The sequence below is a fragment of the Thalassophryne amazonica genome, chromosome 16 (assembly GCF_902500255.1).
Source record: "Thalassophryne amazonica chromosome 16, fThaAma1.1, whole genome shotgun sequence".
NCBI lineage: Eukaryota > Metazoa > Chordata > Actinopteri > Batrachoidiformes > Batrachoididae > Thalassophryne > Thalassophryne amazonica.
The window spans coordinates 29,254,388-29,275,270 of NC_047118.1; the positions used below are offsets into that span (position 1 = coordinate 29,254,388).

Genomic DNA, 20,883 nt, shown 5'->3' on the forward strand with positions numbered 1-20,883 from the left:
TGACTCTCTGAACGATAGAATCCAGTTGGAATTAATGACTTCAAAGCGAAACACCGTTTTGTTTATTTTTATTTATGTCCAGAGATCAAGGATACAGTGACCAATTTCATATTTATTTACTTTAAGACTCAATGAAATACATAGAAAACCTGTAAAGCCTACTTTTAGTACAAAATTCACAAGAGGTATCGATAAGGGAATCGATAAGGAATCGGATCGATAAGCAGAATCGATAATGGCATCGATATCGATAAAATCTTATCAATACCCATCCCTAGCCATTACAGAGGTCAGACATTTCCTGTAGTTCTTGACCAAGTTTTCACACACTGCAACAGGGATTTTGGTCCACTTCTCCATACAGATCTTCTCCAAATCTTTCTTGCCCTGGCTGTGTGTTTTGGGTCATTGTCATGTTGGAAGACCCAGCCATGACCCATCTTCAATGCTCTTACTGAGGGAAGGAGGTTGTTTGCCAAAATCTCACAACACATGACCCCATCCATCCTCCCTTCAATACGGTGCAGTCGTCCTGTCCCAGAGTATGATGTTTCCACCCCCATGCTTCACGGTTGGAATGGTTTTCTTGGGGTTGTTCTCATCCTCTAAACATGGTAAGTGGAGTTGATTCCAAAAAGCTCTATTTTGGTCTCATCTGACCACATGACCTTCTCCCATGCCTCCTCTGGATCATCCAGATGGTCAATGGTGAACTTCAAACTGGCCTGGACATGTGCTGGCTTGAACAGGGGGACCTTGCTGCCATGCAGGATTTTAAACCATGACAGCATCATGTGTTACTAATGCAATCTTTGTGACTGTGGTCCCAGCTCTCTTCAGGTCATTGACCAGGTCCTCCTGTGTCATTCTGAGCTTTCTCAGAATCATCCTTACCCCACAAAGTGAGATCTTCCATGGAATCCCAGACCGAGGGAGATTGACAGTCATCTTGTGTTTCTTCCACTTTCTAATAAATAATCATAACAGTTGTTGTCTTCTACCAAGCTCCTTGCCTGTTGTCCTGTAGTCCATCCCAGCCTTGTGCAGGTCTACAGTTTTGTCCCTGGTGTCCTTAGACAGTTCTTTGGTCTTGGCTATGGTGGACAGGTTGGAGTGTGATTGATTGAGTGTGTGAACAGGTGTCTTTTATACAGGTAACAAGTTCAAACAGGTGCATTTAATACAGGTAAAGAGTGCAGAATAAGAGGGCTTCTTAAAGAAAAATTAACAGGTCTGTGAGCCAGAATTCTTGCTGGTTGGTAGGTGTTCAAATACTTATTTCATGCAATAAAATGCAAATTAATTATTTAAAAATCATACAATGTGATTTTCTGGATTTTTTTTTTTTTTAGATTCTGTCTCTCACAGTTGAAGTGTACCTATGATAAAAATTACAGACCTCTCCATTCTTTGTAGGTGGGAAAACCTGCAAAACTGACAGGGGGTCAAATACTTATTTTCCCCACTGTGACATCTGATCGGTTAGTCGCTCTGTGAGGCGTCATAACATCTGATTGGTTAGTCGCTCCGTGAGGCACAATTTGAAAATTGTCCATTCCAATTCCCCCCAAAAAACACCTGCTAAGGAATAGAAAGACTATAAACCACTAGTCTTAACATCACTGCTGTGCAAATGTATGGAGAGGGTCGTGTGTAAAGACCTTACAAACCTACTGTCGGACAAACTAGACCCACTCCAATTTGTCTACAAGACAAAATGAGGTGTGGAAGATGCAAGTCTCACCCTTTCAGACACCATCACCAAACATCTGGACTCTGCACACCCACACATGAGGATTTTATTCATGGACCTCTCCTCAGCTTTTAATACCATAAATACAAATAACCTGCTGCACTGTCTCCCTGACCTTCAGTGACATCCCACACTGATTTTATGGATGAGTTTTTTAGTGTTTAGACCACAACTGGTGTTTTTAAATGTTTTTAAGTCAACTAAGCTGGTTTTAAAAACAGAACTCCAACAAGGCTCCATTCTCTGTCTATACCAATAACATCTCCTTTTTAAATACCAAATTCCAAAATTCTTTTTAACTACATGCTCTGTCCCACTACCAGCTCACAGTCAGCATCTTGGTGCAGACATTTTCTGAACACTCCTGGAACAGAACATCTCTAAGATCAAGGAGCTGTGCTGTGGGGGTGGAGACTCAGCATCCAGGGTCAGGTAGTGGAGCAGGTTCAAGCCTTCAAGTACATCGGAACAGAGATCGACACCGGCCTGTCCTTCTCAAATGCACAGTGACACTGTTTAGAAAAAAGCACAGCAGTGTCTCCACCTGCTGAGCAAACTGAGGACTTTTCATGTCAGCAAGGACATTTAAACTCTGGTCTATAAATCCCTCATTGAATCACTTCGTACTTTCAATATCTCATCCTGGTACCATTTCCACACCAGCAAATAGAACTGAACTTTTCCACATTATCAGTCATGCAAAAGCAAAGTAACCGGCTCACCCAAAACCCCCCTGTCTGAGCTATACAGTCGCTCTGTGATCAGGAAAGCCCCCCTGATCACTGAGGACCCTCACACCCCCCCTCACCACTCTGATCACAGAGGACCCCTCACATCCCCCCACCACCCTGATCACCGAGGACCCCTCACTCCCCCCTCACCACTCTGATCACCGAGGACCCCTCACACCCCCCCACCACCCTGATCACAGAGGACCCATCACACCCCCCCCACCACTCTGATCACCGAGGACCCATCACACCCCCCCACCATCCTGATCACCGAGGACCCCTCACAACCCCCGACCACCCTGATCATCAAGGACCCCTCACAACCCCCGACCACCCTGATCACCGAGGACCCCTCACACCCCCACCACCCTGATCACCGAGGACCCCTCACACCCCCACCACCCTGATCACCGAGGACCCCTCACACCCCCCTCACCACTCTGATCACCGAGGACCCATCACACCCCCCTCACCACTCTGATCACTGAGGACCACTCACCCCCCAACCACCACTCCTTCCACCAGGTGATATAATGTCCCTGTGGCCTGCAAAAGTATTTACAAGAAATCTTTCATCCTGTCTGCTGTATCAACCCTCAGTAAGACCAGACAGACTCTTCTGTTGTCAATTGTGCTTTTTTTTAACAGTGAAGTTTTGTGTGAGTATTTTATGTGATTTTATGAGCCGGTTGTTGAAGAAGAATTTCTGTGACCTTTGTGGGACAGACAGTAAAGATGATTCTGTTCTGTTCTATTCTAACAATACGTGCTGGTGTGTTTTTGTGTCCCTGCAGGAAACTCACTGTGTAAGTCAGGAAGCATTGCCGTCTTTGGGAACGTGGTATACAGCGGACTGCTGAACGACCACCTCTGGCATTTGGGAGTGCCCCTCTTTACAAGACTGGTAAGTGCAGCTGGACACGCTTACCTCCATTTTATAGAAAGTGTCTCATGTGGTTCTGCTGAGCCCAAATGGGCCTTTGGAGCAGATTTAATCAAAGTCTGTAATGGACGGCATTTGATGGCTGCTGGGTTGATGTGTTGTTGTTGTCCTCGGCATATAGGATGCCACAGTCCTCTGCTGTGGATTGAATTGTAAGACATTTTGTTGGCTCAGACATTTTTTAAAATCAAATTTTCAGGGGTTCTGAATGTCTCAAGTACAAATGTTTCACATGAGGAGAATAGTCAGAACAGCTTCTCCAGTAAACTCTCAGGTGAAATCAGAAATTCTTTCTACAGTTGAAGCTTGTTTCACACCTGATTTGCACTGACAAATGGTCGACATGTTCATTCATGAAAATTTGTTCATGTAGCAAATATTGCAATTTTGAGGAATTAGTCTTAAGAATTTATTAGAAATAACTATCCCCATTTGAAATAAATAAATGCATAAAAATAAATCAAATTTTGTTTTGTACTTCATCTTCCGAGTACTGTGCAACACAAAAGATTCTTGTGCAAGAAGAAAAAAAAAAAGGCAAAGCCTTCTGTCTTCCTGTTAATTAGCTGCTTTCTAAGTGGATCACAAATTTTCATCAGTGTTTATTATTGATTAAATCTGTTGTTTCGTTGTTGCTGTCATTTGTGAGTTAAGAATTACTGTTGATTAGTGCGCAAGGGTTGCATGTAATTGGGTTGCATTAAATAGATAATTCGTCTGATCTCATAAATGTCTAATGTGAAGGCTTGTCTGATTATCAATTAATGTCAAACCGAGATGCAAGAGGCAGTGCTGTGGGTTTGTTGTGTTCAAGTGGTGAAGCTGTTACCTCGCTCTGTCTTTGCATGCTTACATTGACTCTGTGTGTGTGTACATTGTGCACATTAAATCTGTCACACTTTTCTAAAATAAGTTAAAGCTGATAAGTATCTAATAGTTATGAATGAATGAATCCAAAGACGGTCTCAGTTACATTTATTGACTTTGAGCAGTGGTGGGCTCAGTTCAGCTAATCCGCTAACTGATAATTATCAAAGCTAATGTTTTTGCTAGCAGATTAGCTTTTCAGATAAGTTTTAAAACCATCAGCAGACCAATTATCTTCAGATAAATTTAGTTCTGATAACTTTCAGTCCACTAACATTTTTTTTTTTGCTTGTAAAGTGAGCAAAGTTTAATGGTCAAAACATTTGTAAACCTTACTATCAAATGGGATAATTTAATCGCCAAAACTCGGTGGAAGAGAGGAGATCTCACAGCGCACCTGTAGGGACTTTTCTTTACCGTTTAGATGCGGTTTTGGATAATCAGGACACTTTATGTGGAATATAATTTTTCTTCAGAATTTAATGAATCCCACTGGAACTAACAGGTAAGAATTTATATTTACTACATGTATTTTACTCTGCCAGTCAATACATTAATGGACATATTTCGGTTGTTTAAGCAGCAGGTTTCAAAGCATGTGAAAAAAGCAGCAGCTTTGAGTTCATAAATAAATAAACTCTGACTTCTAATACTGTGTTTCACTGCTTTTGAGACATAATGACAGTGTTTGGGGGTTTATTTTTTATTTATTTATTTTTCATGCATTCTTTTTGTGTTTGTGATCCTGCCTGGGAATGACTTGATCCTTGAATTTACCCAGCAGCCCCTGTGGTGCTTAAAGTGAAACTGGTTTATCAGAAGCAGACAGTGTAATCTGATGTGGCCGCATCCGAATCAATACTAAACGTTATCAGTTATCTATAACTTCCACTAATTTTTTTCGCAGTTTATTGGTTTAGCGTTATAAAAGATAACTTTTCAGTTAGCGGATTAATGGTTATCCAAGCTAACTTTTTTGTTAGCTGTGCCCACCACTGACTTTGAGTAGCATATAATAGCAAATAAATGAGGGAGTCTTTGAAATCATTAAATCAGCAAAAGAATACAGCTGTCCTTTACAAGGATTTGTCTTTATATTAAAATTAAACTTTGATTATTGTTGGAGACTTGTGCCAACTGTTCTTGGCCATGCAGGAAGGAGAACTATACTTCTTCAGGACCAGCTTCAACCGTGCCTGTCAGGATGTTGGGTTCCACTGCCCTCATGCACAGTGACTTATCTTCACTTTCCCGTTATTCTAATCCTCCGCATCCCTCCGTGAGCTGCAGAGGATTGGCTGATCAGTCAGGCTGCAGGAGTGCTTGTTGAAATGTGAAAAGTGCGAGTTCCCGCTGTGGCGGAGAGGTGTGGCCTTGTGTCACACACGGCATGCCTGCTGCTGACACACCAGGTCTGCCCGGCGGTGGTATCAGCATGACACGCAGCACGCCTTCACATCACCAACACGCAGCCCCTAATTACTTGCACAGTCCTGCCAGTTTGGAGCCGTGGGCCACAACTGCCTGCTCATTGCCAAGATGTAAACACTGCATTATTAACACTGCGTACAGTCTGCGCACGCGACTGCTTTTAATGTCCACGACGTATGTCAACACAGAGGCGGTATCTCTGTGCGATCCTTTACACGGAGCCATAGAATAGATTCATTGTTTTGCCAGACAGTGAGTTCCAGAATCAGCAGATGGGCAATTTGTAGCGTGCAATGTAATGCACGTATACAAATGATGCTTAATGATGTCTTCCAGAGCTGTACGTTTGAAAATGGCTACATACACGAGCTACAGTTGGTGAGAAACATGTAGTTAAATGGATGTCTTCCTTTTTATTTCCTGTTTGTCTTCCTTCACCTACCTGAAGACAGGATGACACTGCAGCATTTTTAATAACACGATCAGCCATCAGAAAGCCACAGCAGCATACGTATGATGAAAATTCAGTCAAATTCTCACAAACACAACAGAAGAACAGATGGCAAATGTTTTCCTACAGTCCTACGACAGGAAGCGGAGGGCCTCTGATGACAATCTCACGTGAGTGTGTGCATTTTAGAGATGCTCCACTTCTCATTACCTGTGAATGTTATTGAATAAGTCTGTGGTAAGGTCTCTCGCTCCAGTGTAAAGCACTGTTTACCATATCAATGGAGCAAGGGGGAGGGGCCGCTCCTCAGAGTGTAAAGGGGCCAAAGTGTCAAAGCTGCTTTCAGACAGAAATTGCTTTGAGATGAAGACAAACAAAATACATAGACCCTTTTGTATATATTGTTCACAGTGTGCATTTGTGTTTATTGTTTGAAAGTTTTTGTTGTACAGTCTTTCACACAAGAGCCCAAATTACCTTTATAAAGTGTCAAAACAGTTGTGTATTATAGCTTGCTGTGTGTTTTGAATAAATATGTGTGGAAACTTTTTCGGCTTTACTTTTTCCTGTCTTATTTCTGATTGTAAACCTTTATTACACTTATAAAACACAACTATTACATATATATTCTGAAAGCACAGGTTGTTCTGAAAACAAGAGACATAAAACTTGATTGTGGGATGCAGGAAGAGCTGTTAACAGCAATAATAAAACATGTATGCCAGGCGAATAAACTGTCCAAAAAATGCCCTTGGACCCCAGTGGGTTCATTGGAGTACACCTGGGGTAAATTCAGTTTATTGGACATGATTTGGAAAGACACACACCTGTATACACTGTAAAAAAATTTGACCAATGTTTACTCAAAAAATGTGGCAACAAAGTGACACACAACATAACTGAATAGATTTTAAGTTCTACAAATTTGATTAAGAAGTATTGAATACATTAACTAAGCCTAACCAAAAAATAAGTACATGTTAATAAATGAAATGTGTTGGATTTAGTAATAGCATGTCAAATGATGAGTTATATTGCCAAAAAGTATTTAGTAAATCCTAGTCAATTTCACAAGGAAACCTGATTCATATTTACTAAGTATCTGAGCAAAAATAATTTAGATTTACTAAATATCTGGGGGACACTGATTCCTAAGCTTGTGACATCATATTCAAGAAGACATGAGGCTGTAATTGCTGCCAAAGGTGCATCAACAAAGTATTGAGCAAAGGCCGTGAAAACTAATGTAGATGTGATTTCTTAGTTTTGTTTTTTTTAAGATTTAATTAATTTGCAAAAAATTCAAAAAACTTTTTCATGTTGTCATTATGGGGTATTGTGTATAGAATTTTAATGGAAAAAATATTTCATCCATTTTGGAAGAAGGCTGTAAAACGTGTGAATAATTTCCAGATGCACTGTAAAAGAGAGAAAGCTGTGAGGATACTGAATGCTAGACAAAGAAAAGAAGTACATGGTAAGTGTGAGTTAGGTGTCTTTGGGTTGTTACAGATGTTTGGAAACGAGGTCCTCTCGGAAGAGCTGGTTTTGACAAGCTTCTTGAAAGTAGAGAGTGACGCTCCAATTAGCTTTGGGTAGCACGTTCCATCATCATTGAATTTGGATTGTCCATTGGTCTTTGTATATTGCCAGTTCCAAATTTCATGGTTTCAGTTTTTTGTTGCTGGTTCTTGAATAGAACATTTTAGTAAATCACTTTGACTGCTTCCGCCATCTTTCCCTGATTGCTAAATGCCTTTAAGAACTTTTGCACACACAGAACAAAGATGACTGTGTGTGTTTGGTTGATTTGTACATGATGTTCCACTCCAAGAAGCACAGGGTAATTCACAAATCAACAAAAGTGGTAAGGAAATCACAATGATCTGAGGTGATAGATCTCCTGCAGCCTTCAGCCACCTTCACAGTCATTGAGTTTCAGGTAACTTGGTCTGCTTGGTCAACCGTTCTTAGTTGTAGTGTGGTCAATTCTCAACCTTGGTGCCATTTATCAGGCTGGATGGTCAGGAATTGCGGGACACAAATGCACGGCTCATACAAACAGCTCTGGTTTTTAAAAGGCTTTACTGTTGTGGATAGCAGAGGTCAGTTCATGAGTAACCAGTCCAGAAAAAGCAGCAGTACAAAAATCATCAGGCAAATGGCGTGGTTGAGGTAACAGGCTGGAGGTCAGGAGCACACAATGAGGCAGGCAGGACTATGGAATGCAGGAACAGTGCTGGAATGAAGGCACAATGGACGACATACTGGCGAGGGACAAACACACCCAGTGAACTTATATAACCCCAGGTGGTAATCAGCAAATCAGGAACAGGTGTGCATGGAAAGCACCAGAACCAGGGCATGGCCAGAGTGAAAGAGAAACACCCACCACCAAGAACCAAGAGAGAGAGACAAGAGAAACAGAGACAGACCCAAGCAGAAAAACCCAGCAAGAGAAGAAACAAACAAAAACCAATGAAAAGCAAAAATAACTAACAGAACAAAAGAACAAAATAAAACCAAACAAAAACTCAAACCCTGACACCATTGGTGTGACCACTAGACGTTTTCAGAGTGCTTGTAAGTGCATGGGGACAGTTAATGTATCTCTCATCTCTCTCTTTATCTGTCTGCTGTGTGAGGCCTGAGTGACAGTTTCATTATATTGACTTTTTACTCTTACTGATTTTTGAAGACATCTGTTTTCCTGATATGTGTAGATCTCAGTGTTTCCTGCATCCATTTAGCACATTGATGGTACTGCAAAATGTACATTGACATCTGGGTTCATGTTCAGACACTTTAGTTCTAAGCACTCTTTTGCCTAACCACACATTGGACCAAAGCCAGAACATGAGGCTTGGAGCTAGAATTGACTGGGAAATGTGAGCATAAATCTGCGCTGATGTCAAGGCCTGTAACAGTGTCAGTATGTGACGCCAGTGCAAAGTAATGCTAATGTTACCCTAAGCATGACCATCACTCTTACTCTTACCTATTTTTTTCTCTGACCTATTTGAGCTTCCTTGACACCAGGTGGAGCTCTTTATCTAACCCAAAGTATTGTATTTTCCAATGTGCCACTGCACCAACATGAAGAGGCTCCTAACCATTGCTGCAGTGTTACCAAGAGCTCTGATAAGGCATCAGTATTTGACACCTACAAATGAGAACATCTTGAATGTTTGTGTTGATCCAGCTCATGCCAAGTGCTGGAATTCTTAGTAGCTGCAAGTAGCACGACATCCTCTTACTGCAAGAAGAAAACTGAAGACAGAAGAGCTCAGGTCCAGGAGCTCGGATGTGTTCACTGCTGCATGGTTGCTACAGAATGGCATTTTAGGACCACACCAGTCTCAAGCCTTGTGTGTGTGTGTGTGTGTGTGTGTGTTTTAAATGAGTGAGTGTTTTTATACCTATGGTGAGCAGGGCAAACACATGTGTAACATATCGGATAGCAATGGCATTGGTGCACAAAGTTTCTGTCACTAACTCTGTGAAACTAAAAATATTCAGCTTTGAAATATAAACAGACTGCATTTCTATCTGATGCAGAAACTCAAAGTGTTGTACCATGATGTGTCACATTCACACATCGATGTCAGCGTGCTGTGGGACTCAAGACCATACACAAGGGCCTGGGTTGACAAGGATTTAAAACAAGGATCCTGTAGTCTGAAGCCCATCATTTTAACCTCCTCCATCATCTCCTCACATAGATCCCAATGGGCGTCTATGAAGCTCATATTTTTGTCCATGTTGGCCTCTTTTAACACAATAATTTGTGCTTGTTCTTTTCATGTATTAGCTTAAATAAGAATGATTGCTTTCTTAGGCAGATGCATGTAAAGTAGACATTTTCTTTGCATGTGATTTAAGGAGTCTTGTTGCTCATTGAAAGGTCCTGGTACAGTGGCCAGCAAGGCCACTATTGACTGTTATGTAAATGGTAGGGGTGTAAAAGATAACAAAATGCCAGGTGATTACAATACCAGTGATGGAAGTTTTCTGGGAATTCCCAGAAATCTGGGTATTTACTTTTGTGGCGAACATTTCCGGGTTGTTTTTGATTATCTCGCCCGCGTTGGATTTAGTCCATGGTCTGATTTCAGGATGTTTGTATTTGTAAAATTGTGTGGAAATGTGTCTGATGAGATGCCACAGTGGATATTAAGTCGCACATCTTCTCGTTCTGATCTGAGAGTGAAGGATAAATGTAACACGATGCAGCTCGTCCGCACAGCAGCAAATGAGAGACGCCGTTAGAATTTAACGTGAACTCTACATCGCATTAAAACTGCAAAGAAATCTGTGGAAATGTAGTTCTGCTACAGGGAGAGGATTTAACGTTCAGGAGTAAATTCAAATGGGGCTGGTTCAAGCAAAAGGACCAAAATGCTGACTGGACATTTTTCAGTCATTATTCATTCAGAAAAGCTAACACTCCTGGTAAGTCTTATGATATCATGTTTTTGATGGAATTTGTTGTCAATTGATGTGATTCAAGTTATTTCACATAAATCGAGCTCTGTCTTTGGGATGAATTTACTTCAAACTGTCTCCATGCAGGCGTGATATGTTAGCCTGCTAAATCTGCATTTTATGGTTTCTTCTGTTACATGGACGTGAAATATTCATGTGGAGGAAAATATGATAAACATTTAACATGTTCTAGAAGACAAATATTGAGGTTAAAAACATTTTTTGTGTCATTTTGTGCAACATGTAAATTGTCAGTATCCCAGAAATGCTGTTGTCAGCACTGGATGGAAAATTAATTGATATAAGCGAATAAGAATCAAATTTAAAACCACATGAGAACTAAACATCATATTGGTGACTTAATGAACAGTAGGTGCAGCTTTACTTGTATCAAATTTTATATTTATTTATGTTAAGAGAACATGTTAAGAAACCATCCATTGTTATAAAAACACAAATTGCTGAAGTCAAATGTTTAAATAAATGTAGAGAGAGAACAGTAACAGTCCAGTGTGAATATGTGGTTTTGTGAAATAATAACAACACCATATTCTAATCTATTTGACCGTCTGTGTGTTGTACTTCTGTCATCTGGCCGATATGGGAAAATGTTTTTATGACAATAATGAGATATAGCTCTCATTTAGTTTATTATTGCACCAAATTGCATGTCATACTTAAATATTTTGTGGGGGAGGTCCCCCAGACAATTACACCCCCCCCCCCGTGCAGCTGTCCAATGTCGTGAATAACAGTTTCAGGGCCACTCACATCACTGCAATACAAACAGTAATCATTAATTAAAAATAGCCTTGAATGTCATAAAAAACAGTAATTTAAAGAAGAAAGAAACACAACTAAACAGACTTAACTAAAAAAACTCCAAATTCTTTTTCAAAAAGATGATGATGACATTGTCTGGTGAAAGGGTAATAATAATAATAATAATAATTGTTGTGTGGGCCGCCAGAAGAGGAGGTACTGCTGGCCCACCACCAGAGGGCGCCCAGCCTGAAGTGCGGGCTTCAGGCACTAGAGGGCGCTGCCGCCATGGACACAGCCGGGGGTGACAGCTGTCGCTCATTACCTCTTGACAGCTGTCACCCATCTACTCAACATCATCTCACTCCATAAAGACCAGACGTCATCTCCACCTCGTTGCCGAGATATCATACTTCATAGGAGGTAATACTCTCAGCCTTTTTGTGAGATTTGTAACTCTGTTATTGTGAGAATTTGCAGGAGAACCGGTTGTTTGTGAGGAGGCTGTGCAAGACGGCGCTCCTTTTCAGCTGAGACCGCTGCAACATATTGAATGAGAGGTGGAGGTGGCATTCCCACCGTTGTTGTTACTGGGTGTACACACACCCACACTTGACTGTCTTTGTTCTTCGCCAGCAGTACCAGATCCGACAGTCGGGGACGGTGATCACCTGGGAATTCGGGACTTGGTGGCTCCAGTATTCACCAGGTTCTGGGGCGGCGGAAATCGTGTGGTTCCGGCTCTTCTTAGGACAGACGTCTTCTATCCTCGAGCCTGCCCACACATCACCTCTGTGTATTGACTGTAATGATATTCTGTGATTGTCTGTATGTTCGTTGTGCACATTCACAACATTAAATTGTTACTTTTGGCTCATCTATTGACCGTTCATTTGCGCCCCCTGTTGTGGGTCCGTGTCACTACACTTTCCCAACAAATAATACTAGTTTCATTTATAAATCACTTACAGGTCCTCTCACGCAGCGACACCACTCTCACTCAGCTACACGCTCAGCTCACTGAGCTCAGAATGGCACCGAGAAGAAAAATGGAAAATGCTGTCCTCAATCCCTCTGTCTCAGAGTGATTCTTTTTGTGCTGGGACTCTGAAGTACATTATATATATATATATATATATATATGCAGTTGTGCTCAAAGGTTTACTTGCCCTGGCAGAATTGAATAACACATTTTATCCCCTCATGGTTAGTGGTTGTGTGAAGCCATTGATTGTCAGACAACTGTGTTTCTTCTTATTAAATCATAATGACAACAGAAATGACCCAAATGACCCTGATCAAAAGTTTACATCCCCCTGTTCTTATTACCACGTGTTACCCCCTTTAACATCAGTGACAGCTTGGAGTCTTTTGTGGTTGTTGTGGATGAGACTCTCTGATGGTGAAGCTGCCTCTGAATATTTATTTTAATATAATATTATCAATTATGAAGAAATACAAAGAGTATGACACTCTATGGTATAAAGTCCAAGTCAATATTTAAACACTTATTAAATTAAAATTGAGTCAACAACAACAAATATGTACAGTATTTCACACTGTAATGCTGACTTTACAATTAATCCGTAGCTCAGGCTGTAGGGGAGACTTTCAAGTCCAGACTTAAGACACACTTATTTTCCCTTTCGTATGGCAAGCATACTGGTATAGTATGTTACTATGCTTTTTACTCTTTTAAATTCATTTTATTAGTAAACAGAGTGTGCCGCAGCCTCAACTTTACCTAAATTCTGGGTCTTTTAGTGAAGCTTCGGGCTAGTGGCCATTGATCACCTTAGTATGTCTTCTGTTTTTCTTGTTGTTTAATGCTAACAAATTATACTGTATTTGTTGTCTTTCTGCTGCCTGATTCTGTTTTTTTTCCCTCTGTTTAAGGTGCAGCTCCATCCAGAGATGGGTGTGGTGTCTGTTTCTGTAACCCTCCTGTCCTGTGCACCAACAGCATTTCCTGTATATTCATTTTGTGAATTTTTCTGTAATTTGTGTCTGTATCATGACCCAAGCAGAGGGTCACCCCTTTGAGTCTGGTCTGCTTGAGGTTTCTTCCTCAGAGGTTGTTTTTTCTTGCCACTGTTGCTCTGGGGGTTGGTAAGGTTAGACCTTACTTATGTGAAGCGCCTTGAGGCAACTCTGTTGTGATTTGGCACTATATAAATTAAAATAAATTGAAATTGATAGGGGGCGGTAAGTATAGATCACAGATCAACTGTAGTCCATGGGACATGCTGATTATCACCTGTGGACCCAAATGTCATACTTGGGATTTAGCAATTTGGAGTTCAGTAAGCAGGAGCCTTTGGTCGCAGGACAACCTGCTCTACCTGCTCAGCTATGATGTGATAAGATGAGCGAAAGATAACAACCCCTTCATCACTGTCAGGGAACTTGTTGAGCAGCAGTCTTTATGTGTGGGAACAGACAGAGAAATGAAAAAGCTTTTAGAAGCTTAAGTATTCTTGTCATTTCAGTGAAACATCAAAAAAGCCATCAGAAAGCCTTTGCTTTGCCATACTTTAGTGAGGAGCCGTACCTCATATGGAAATGTCAATACCAACCTGTGGAGCTAATGAAGACAGATAAAATGAGTACGACCGTGGATCCTGTTGGCGAGTTGTAAAAAGCTTCAGTCCATAAAGTGAAGTGGGTGATTAGAGAAAACTAACCCAGAGAGTCAGGATGGAGCTGCGTCTCTTCTCATCTCTGTCCAACCAAAGCTTGCTTCACCACAGCCCAGACCAGACAAATGAGGACAGGAGGCCAAGCTAATGATAACCATAGCACAGATGTCCACACCACGTTGGTGGAGAGAAGTTGTCTCGTCTGAAGACGTTCTAATGACGAGTTGCGATTGTAGTTTGACAGTGGACACGGCTCACTGCAGAACAGAGGTGAGATCATCATGAAATATTAAGATAAAAGACTTTCAGTCAAGACAAGTGGACACAAACACAGATGGGCATTTTGCACCGGTGTGGGGCCTTTCACTTCCTCTTTGCTCAATCTTTATAATGGACGGCGAGTCTCTGAGGAGCGTCTAGACTGTGGTGGGAAAACTAAATGGCCGGGAAAAGTTGCTCTTGTCTTTGGTAGCTACTGTGGACGAGGTAGAGGTTTGAGAGGATCCTGAAGCAGAGCACGTCTTCTACTAGAAAGCAGATACGATTCTAAACCATCCTCAGCGACGCCCTCTGAACTTATTTTTCAAATCCCTCTGTCCTGAAATGCCTTGAGCGCTCAGACCGTGATGCTCTCTGCCCGCCTCTCTGCGCCTGTCTGCCCCTTCCCCTCCGTGCTCTCCCTCTTGCCTCCACCCTTCCTCACATTTTTTGCTCCCTGTCTCCCCTCAGTTATTTATGAGCAGGACTTGAAATAGACTTCAGTATTTGATAAAAGCGTGATCCTTAATCTAAGTTGCCTGAGAAGTGCATTTCATTTTTATTTCCCATCAGAGATTGATGGAAATGTGTGGCAGTTGCCCATTCTGTGATTGCTAATGTAAATGCACTGGATCTGGCGGACATGCATCAAGATGTGGAGGACTTGTTTGAGCACAGTTAAGGCCACCAATCACGGATTGTGTGTGTGCAAATGAATGGAAATCTGCATTGTGACCCAGAGGTAAGAAAGCAGGAGCAGCATGTTTTTGACTGATCAAAAGTGCACAACACAATTCATAGACACAATGAAGCGTCCTTCTCAGACGCACCGCATCACGACGTCAGCTTGGAAAAATCACTAATTGTGTTTCCTGAGGACCAGAATGGCGTTTCATATTTCAGCGTTCACTCTCTTTGTTGGAGGAGGAGGAAAAAATAAAATAAAATGGGTGATAAATTTAAGATGACAGTTGCGCCATATGAATGTGGCCCCTTGTGTATCCGCTCGCTCATAGCCAGCTGCAAATTTAACTCAGCCTCCTTATGTAGCAATTACTGACAGATAACATAACCTGAATGTATTTGCTCTGTTCATTACTCCAGTCTTCTCTATAGCTGGCAAATGTTCTCTGGGATCCTACAGCAACTTAGCTCATCCCTCAGGACGTCGTTTATTGGATGATCCGGTGCTGGAGGATGCCACGAAAACCACTTCAGCTCTCCGCAGCCGGCCGCGGCCGCCACAGGGTTAATATTTAAAAGCACCACCTCCCTGGTTGTGTATTGATGATATGTTTTGAAAATTGCTGAGGCTGGCTCATCGTTACAGGGCTGCCTAAAAGACAGCCAAGCCCACCTCCACGGCCGACGTGCTCTCCTGCCACCCACCCACCCCTTCTTTTGCTTCCCTCTTCAACAGCTGCCAGATGGAAAACACACTAAAATATGTAACCCAATACAGCTTGGCACACAAAGGTGCCAACCTCTGATCTGCACCCCCAGTACCTGAAAATGTGCCGTCACCAGCCCATGAATCCTGTGGAAAATAAAATGCATCCTTTACTCGCCACACTCAGGCACACACGCACGCTGCAGCAACAAAGTGTCAAAAGAAAATGGAGAAAAGGCTGAGCCTCCTGATGGCACAATTAAAGGTTTCTTTGAGATCCCCAGGTTTTTTTTTTTTAACTTTGCTTCTTCTCCTTCATTGAACTAAAACTGCCACAACTTCTGTGCAGCATCTCAGTCACACTGAAAAGAAGCCAGTCCTCCACTATCAGCAGCATCATCAGCACAAGCCTCCTCCTCCTTCACCTCCCCGCAGAGATCTCCAGCTCCCAGCATCCTGCCTCCCCCCCCCCCCCCCCCCACACACACACACACACACCACACTCTTCCCTCGGATGCTGAATTTTACAGTACCGTCTGCAGGATCCCGGTTTGTTCGGCGCACTCCTCTATGCAGAGCAAGTACGGCTCCGGTGGAGGAACGCTGGAGGCAGCTGTCAGACGCAGGCTGCTGCCGCTGCCGCTCTAGTTCAACCTGAGCACCGAGTGAGAGGGCGAGGGAAGCTGGGTGAGAGAGAGAGAGAGGAAGGAGAGAGAAGGGGGAGAGAGTCTGGAAGTGAGTGGTGTGGAGAGCCAAGTGGAGTGGAAGAGTGTCCAAAGCAAAAAAGAGGTTACAACATCTCCCCGGCTCCTTTCTGTCTCCTTCCCTGTTCGAGAGCCAGAGAGAGTGTGTGTGGGGGGGTGGGTGTCTTTTTAAAAAATTAAGTGACGAAGAAGCTGCTACCACAGAGAAAGAAGCTAAAGGAATGAAAAGGGGGAGAAGTCAAGTCAAGCCCCACTGAACAGTTGAGAGGGAGGGCTGCCTCAGTGGAAGAGGGACCAGCAGATCTCTGTCTCTCTCTCTCTCTCCAAACGCTCGGACTCCTCCTGACGCCTACACTGGCCGGACTGGTCCCAGCGCTCGGCCCCCGTTCTCCTCTGCCCGCTGGCCTGCCTTCACCTGTCCCACGTCCACCATGATGATGTACTTTTGGGTGAGTATCGCACCCACAGAGTGCGGTCGTGCTTTTGTTTGTGCACACAGCTGACACGCACGCCACCGCTCCTGCATGGGAGGAGCTGATGCATATATGCTGTGCCGTATGCGTCGGGGTATATTTGTCAGCCCATGTGCCTACACTGTATACCTGGTGTGTGTGTGTGTGTGTGTGTGTGTGTGTAATGTTGCACCTCCCACATGCGTGAAGTGGAGCTGAAGCTTTTATTAATAGCCGGATGCTGGAGCCATATGCTGCAGAGGCCTGCATGCACGTTTCACATTTCTTCAGTCTTTAAACGATTGTCACCTTCAGCAAAAGCTTTAATAACTGTTGGTGAAGTTCTGCTCATACTTTCCATGTTGCCTCTTATGCAGGAGAAATAATATATATATTATTTTCTGTGTATGGCCTCAAATGATTTTGTGATGTTGTTGCTGTTGCCTATAAATTGAACTCCCTCTCAGACAGAATTCCTGCTGTGTTTGTCTCTTTATACATTCAAAGCATTACACTCAGAATGAGAATGATTACAGATTGTTAACCAGAGCAGCTGATTAATTCTCTTTGAGATCATATGTGATTAGCCAAATTGGTTTTGGCTCCTCGGTGGTTTGCAGTTTCTCCATAACAACACCACAGCTCACTGCTTTGCTTGCCTTCCACTTTTTCTTTTACTAATGTGCGCTGCAAACCATTTTAATCCTGTACTTTGACTAACTGGTGCCTTGATGGGAATGCAGAGATTCTCTCATGCTGCACAGATTTGTTGCACTGGTACTGCAAAAGCAAGCGAGCGCTTTCACGCGCTTTAACGCAGACGGAACAAACACAGAGGACGCGTGTCTGTGATGTATCAAAGAGCATTTTTGGGGGGGAAGAAGTGACTTTTTTTACATGGACGACTCCATTATGATTTCACACTAAATCCACTTTAAAAAAATGTGGAATGGAAGTAGGGGGAAAACAAGAGTTGCACACTACAGAGAGCAGAAATTGATTTTGAGCTCAGATTTCTGTAGAGAGAGAGAAAGAACGTTCTGTGGCCAAAGTTTCTCAAAGTACGAAATCCATTAACTGACCTCATTTAAAGGAGTGAAAAGTTTGGTTTTCAACTTGAGCAAAAGTGACGGAAAAATATATAATTCCAAAAAGTGAAAAAAAGCTTGCAGCGTTTTTTTTTGTTTTAAGGCCTGGCTGAGATGCAGCGTGCAGACGGGCCTCAGTACAACCGTCTGAATGGGGGCTTCTTTGGTGGTGCTCATTTCTGGGCTGTTTGATGTGAGCTTCCATTTCACCCTGAGTCTGCCCGTGCTCGCTGTGATGATCAACACGATCACACACAGAAAAATGTGTATTTATGTTCATCTGGGTTTTCTTCAAAAAGGGCAGTGACATGAATCATTGCTGCAAGTTCTTCAATACTTTTTTTGGCCAAATTAAAGATTTTGTCCATGTTTTTCATGTCGAGATGCACCACACATTTTTGGCATGTTTGATGCTACACAATAATTAAATAACAATAAAGCATATACTGATTTTAGAAGTAATGTTACTATGTGGGAATAGAACTCAGTATGTGTTACCTTCTGTTGCACTGATAAAATGGTTACATTTCACGTTGAAGAGTCTGGGCAGTTACTGTAATAATATTAATAAAGCCAATTGTCATCATATGTTCTCATGTAAAATAAAACTTACATTTAAAAGTGTTTTTATTACCTCCAACTAAGAATTGCTGAATGTTAAACAGAAACTACAAGAGTGATAATCACAACTTCACTTTATAACTTGAAGGAAATAATACCAAATACACAAAATATGTTTTTTTTTTTAATTATTAAGAAAGGAATAAACTTTTGACCAAGTTCAAGGCTTTTACACCCAAATCGTTTGCAATTTACTTGCTTTTTACTGTAAAACTCCATTGGTTTTGGAGACTGATTTAAACTGAGTGACCATGTAAAAGCATTCATGTCCCACTGTCAGAAAAACCTTTTGAGCTTTTAAGATATTTTATAGCTTCCTGGATATTGCTGCTAAACCTCAGATTAATACTATCAATTAAACAGCAGCTCGTGGTGGGAAACAGGAGAATTTGTGAGAAATCATCAGCAGGAAAACAGCAGCATTAAGGACCTTTCACACCGAGTGCACAAATGCGGCGTGCATTGCTCTAAAACCCATTATTTTCATTGAGAAGTGTTATGCAAATGCCATGTCACACTGCTATGCTCAAAAACTGAGTTTGTGCGATGCTGTGCCGGAAGCGCACACTGCCACTTAACGTCAAACTCCCCTCGGCCAAAGTTCAACTCAATACAACTTTCACTGCAGCGCACTGTGACGTAGCTTCGTACATCCAATAGAAATGAGGCATCAGACCAAAACACAGAAGATGACAGACTGCAGAAATGTGGGTCAGAGGAACATCAGAACTGATCATTTATACACAACAGATTATTAAAGCAATTTTTTTAATTCAAGATTAATTTGATTACTGTACATTTTGAAGTTAAAAAATGTTTCTTACATTAGAAAATGTGGAATTGAAATAGCTTTAAGTAAAAAAGAAAAAAAATATATTATTTGCAAATCTTTGTTCATTTGTTAATTAAAACCATAACTTATCTGTTGTTGGTTCAGATGAGATGATTTCTTCATTAACATGATAAGGCACCATGGACATTCATTTTTAGACAAATAAAACACCATGAAAAGTAATGTGTACATTTTTAAGTCCGATAATTCATTAATTCATATCTGCATTTCAACCAGAAAAAAAGACAGCGTAAATAGTAAAGTAAGACCCTTTGGCTGCTCCCTTGTTTTCACTCGGGGTCGCCATAACAGATTCAACATGGATCTGCATGTTGAACGGCACAAGTTTTTCTCTGAATGTCCTTCCTGGCACAACTCCACATAATATGGAGAAATATAGCATGGATTGCGTTTGAACTTGTGTCGCACACACAACGGTCCGCCCCTAAAAGTTGGTCCACCCTGCCTCCACTGCACATGCGTCATTTTGGACCACAGCAGCTCTTCTGAGACGGAGCCTCTTCACCCAAAGTGAACAAATGGATTAATGTGATTATTAACCATCAGATGACAAAGTAAAACCGCTTAAATCATTCTAAAGTCAGTTTTAAGCAGAAACGAGGCAATAACCGTGACGCATTGAAATGACCAACACACAGTGAACGCATCAGCTAGCAGCCTGTTTAGCTGTGGCGCTCTGATCACTTCCCCCATCATTTATGATGAAATAATGCAGAATTTATGTGGAAATGATTGTTGTACAGAAGCTTCAGATATCTGCCACTGAGACAGATGATGACTGGAGGCAGTTTGAAGCAGAAACAAGGTGATAATCAGTGAACTGCGGCTAATGACGCATGTGCAGTGACGGCAGAGCGGACTAATTTTTAGAGGGGACCGTTCGGTCAGCCACACCAGGAACTTTCTACCATGAAAACAAGCGCACATCATAAATAAATATAAATATCTTTTATAAACACAACAGGAAGTGATGTAACAATAACTGCAGTGTGACTGTTAATTACAGTTTCTCAATGTGACATAAACGTCATGATGAAAACATTTTTTAATTTAGTCATTTCAACATTTAATTATGTCCTCAATGACTATGTGATTGCTTTTAATGTATTCGGGACACGGTATTTTCTAAGATATGAATTTGACTCACTACATGATTGTGAATTATTTGAAATTGTGCACAATAGGGGCGGGGCTTCTTCTGCCTGTGTTAGTGTCTTATTGACTGAACTTTGTCATCATGGACATGTTTAATGATGTATTCATTAAATGTTAAAGCTTTTTCAATTAATAAAATAGTTGCTCTTTGAAGAGCCTTTATTTTATTGAGAAACGTAGCAGCAGGTGTTGGTTTTCAGAGATGACAGGTGAGCTTGACCCTCAGGACATTTAATCAGATGAAGGTCTCCTCTGCAGCTTTGTCCTTTTGGTGGAGTTTCTGGAGAAACTTTCCTCACA

At 41.8% G+C, this 20,883-nt stretch overlaps 1 protein-coding gene across 1 annotated transcript in view; it reads left to right on the forward strand.

The window, feature by feature from the left end:
• Positions 1-20,883, forward strand: part of rbfox3a (RNA binding fox-1 homolog 3a) — a 1,755,711-nt gene that overhangs the window by 1,145,967 nt on the left and 588,861 nt on the right. Inside the window, exon 6 of the mRNA XM_034190050.1 lies at positions 3,279-3,388. Within this exon, the coding sequence (XP_034045941.1) occupies positions 3,279-3,388 (110 nt within the window). The remainder of the gene's footprint in view (positions 1-3,278; positions 3,389-20,883) is intronic.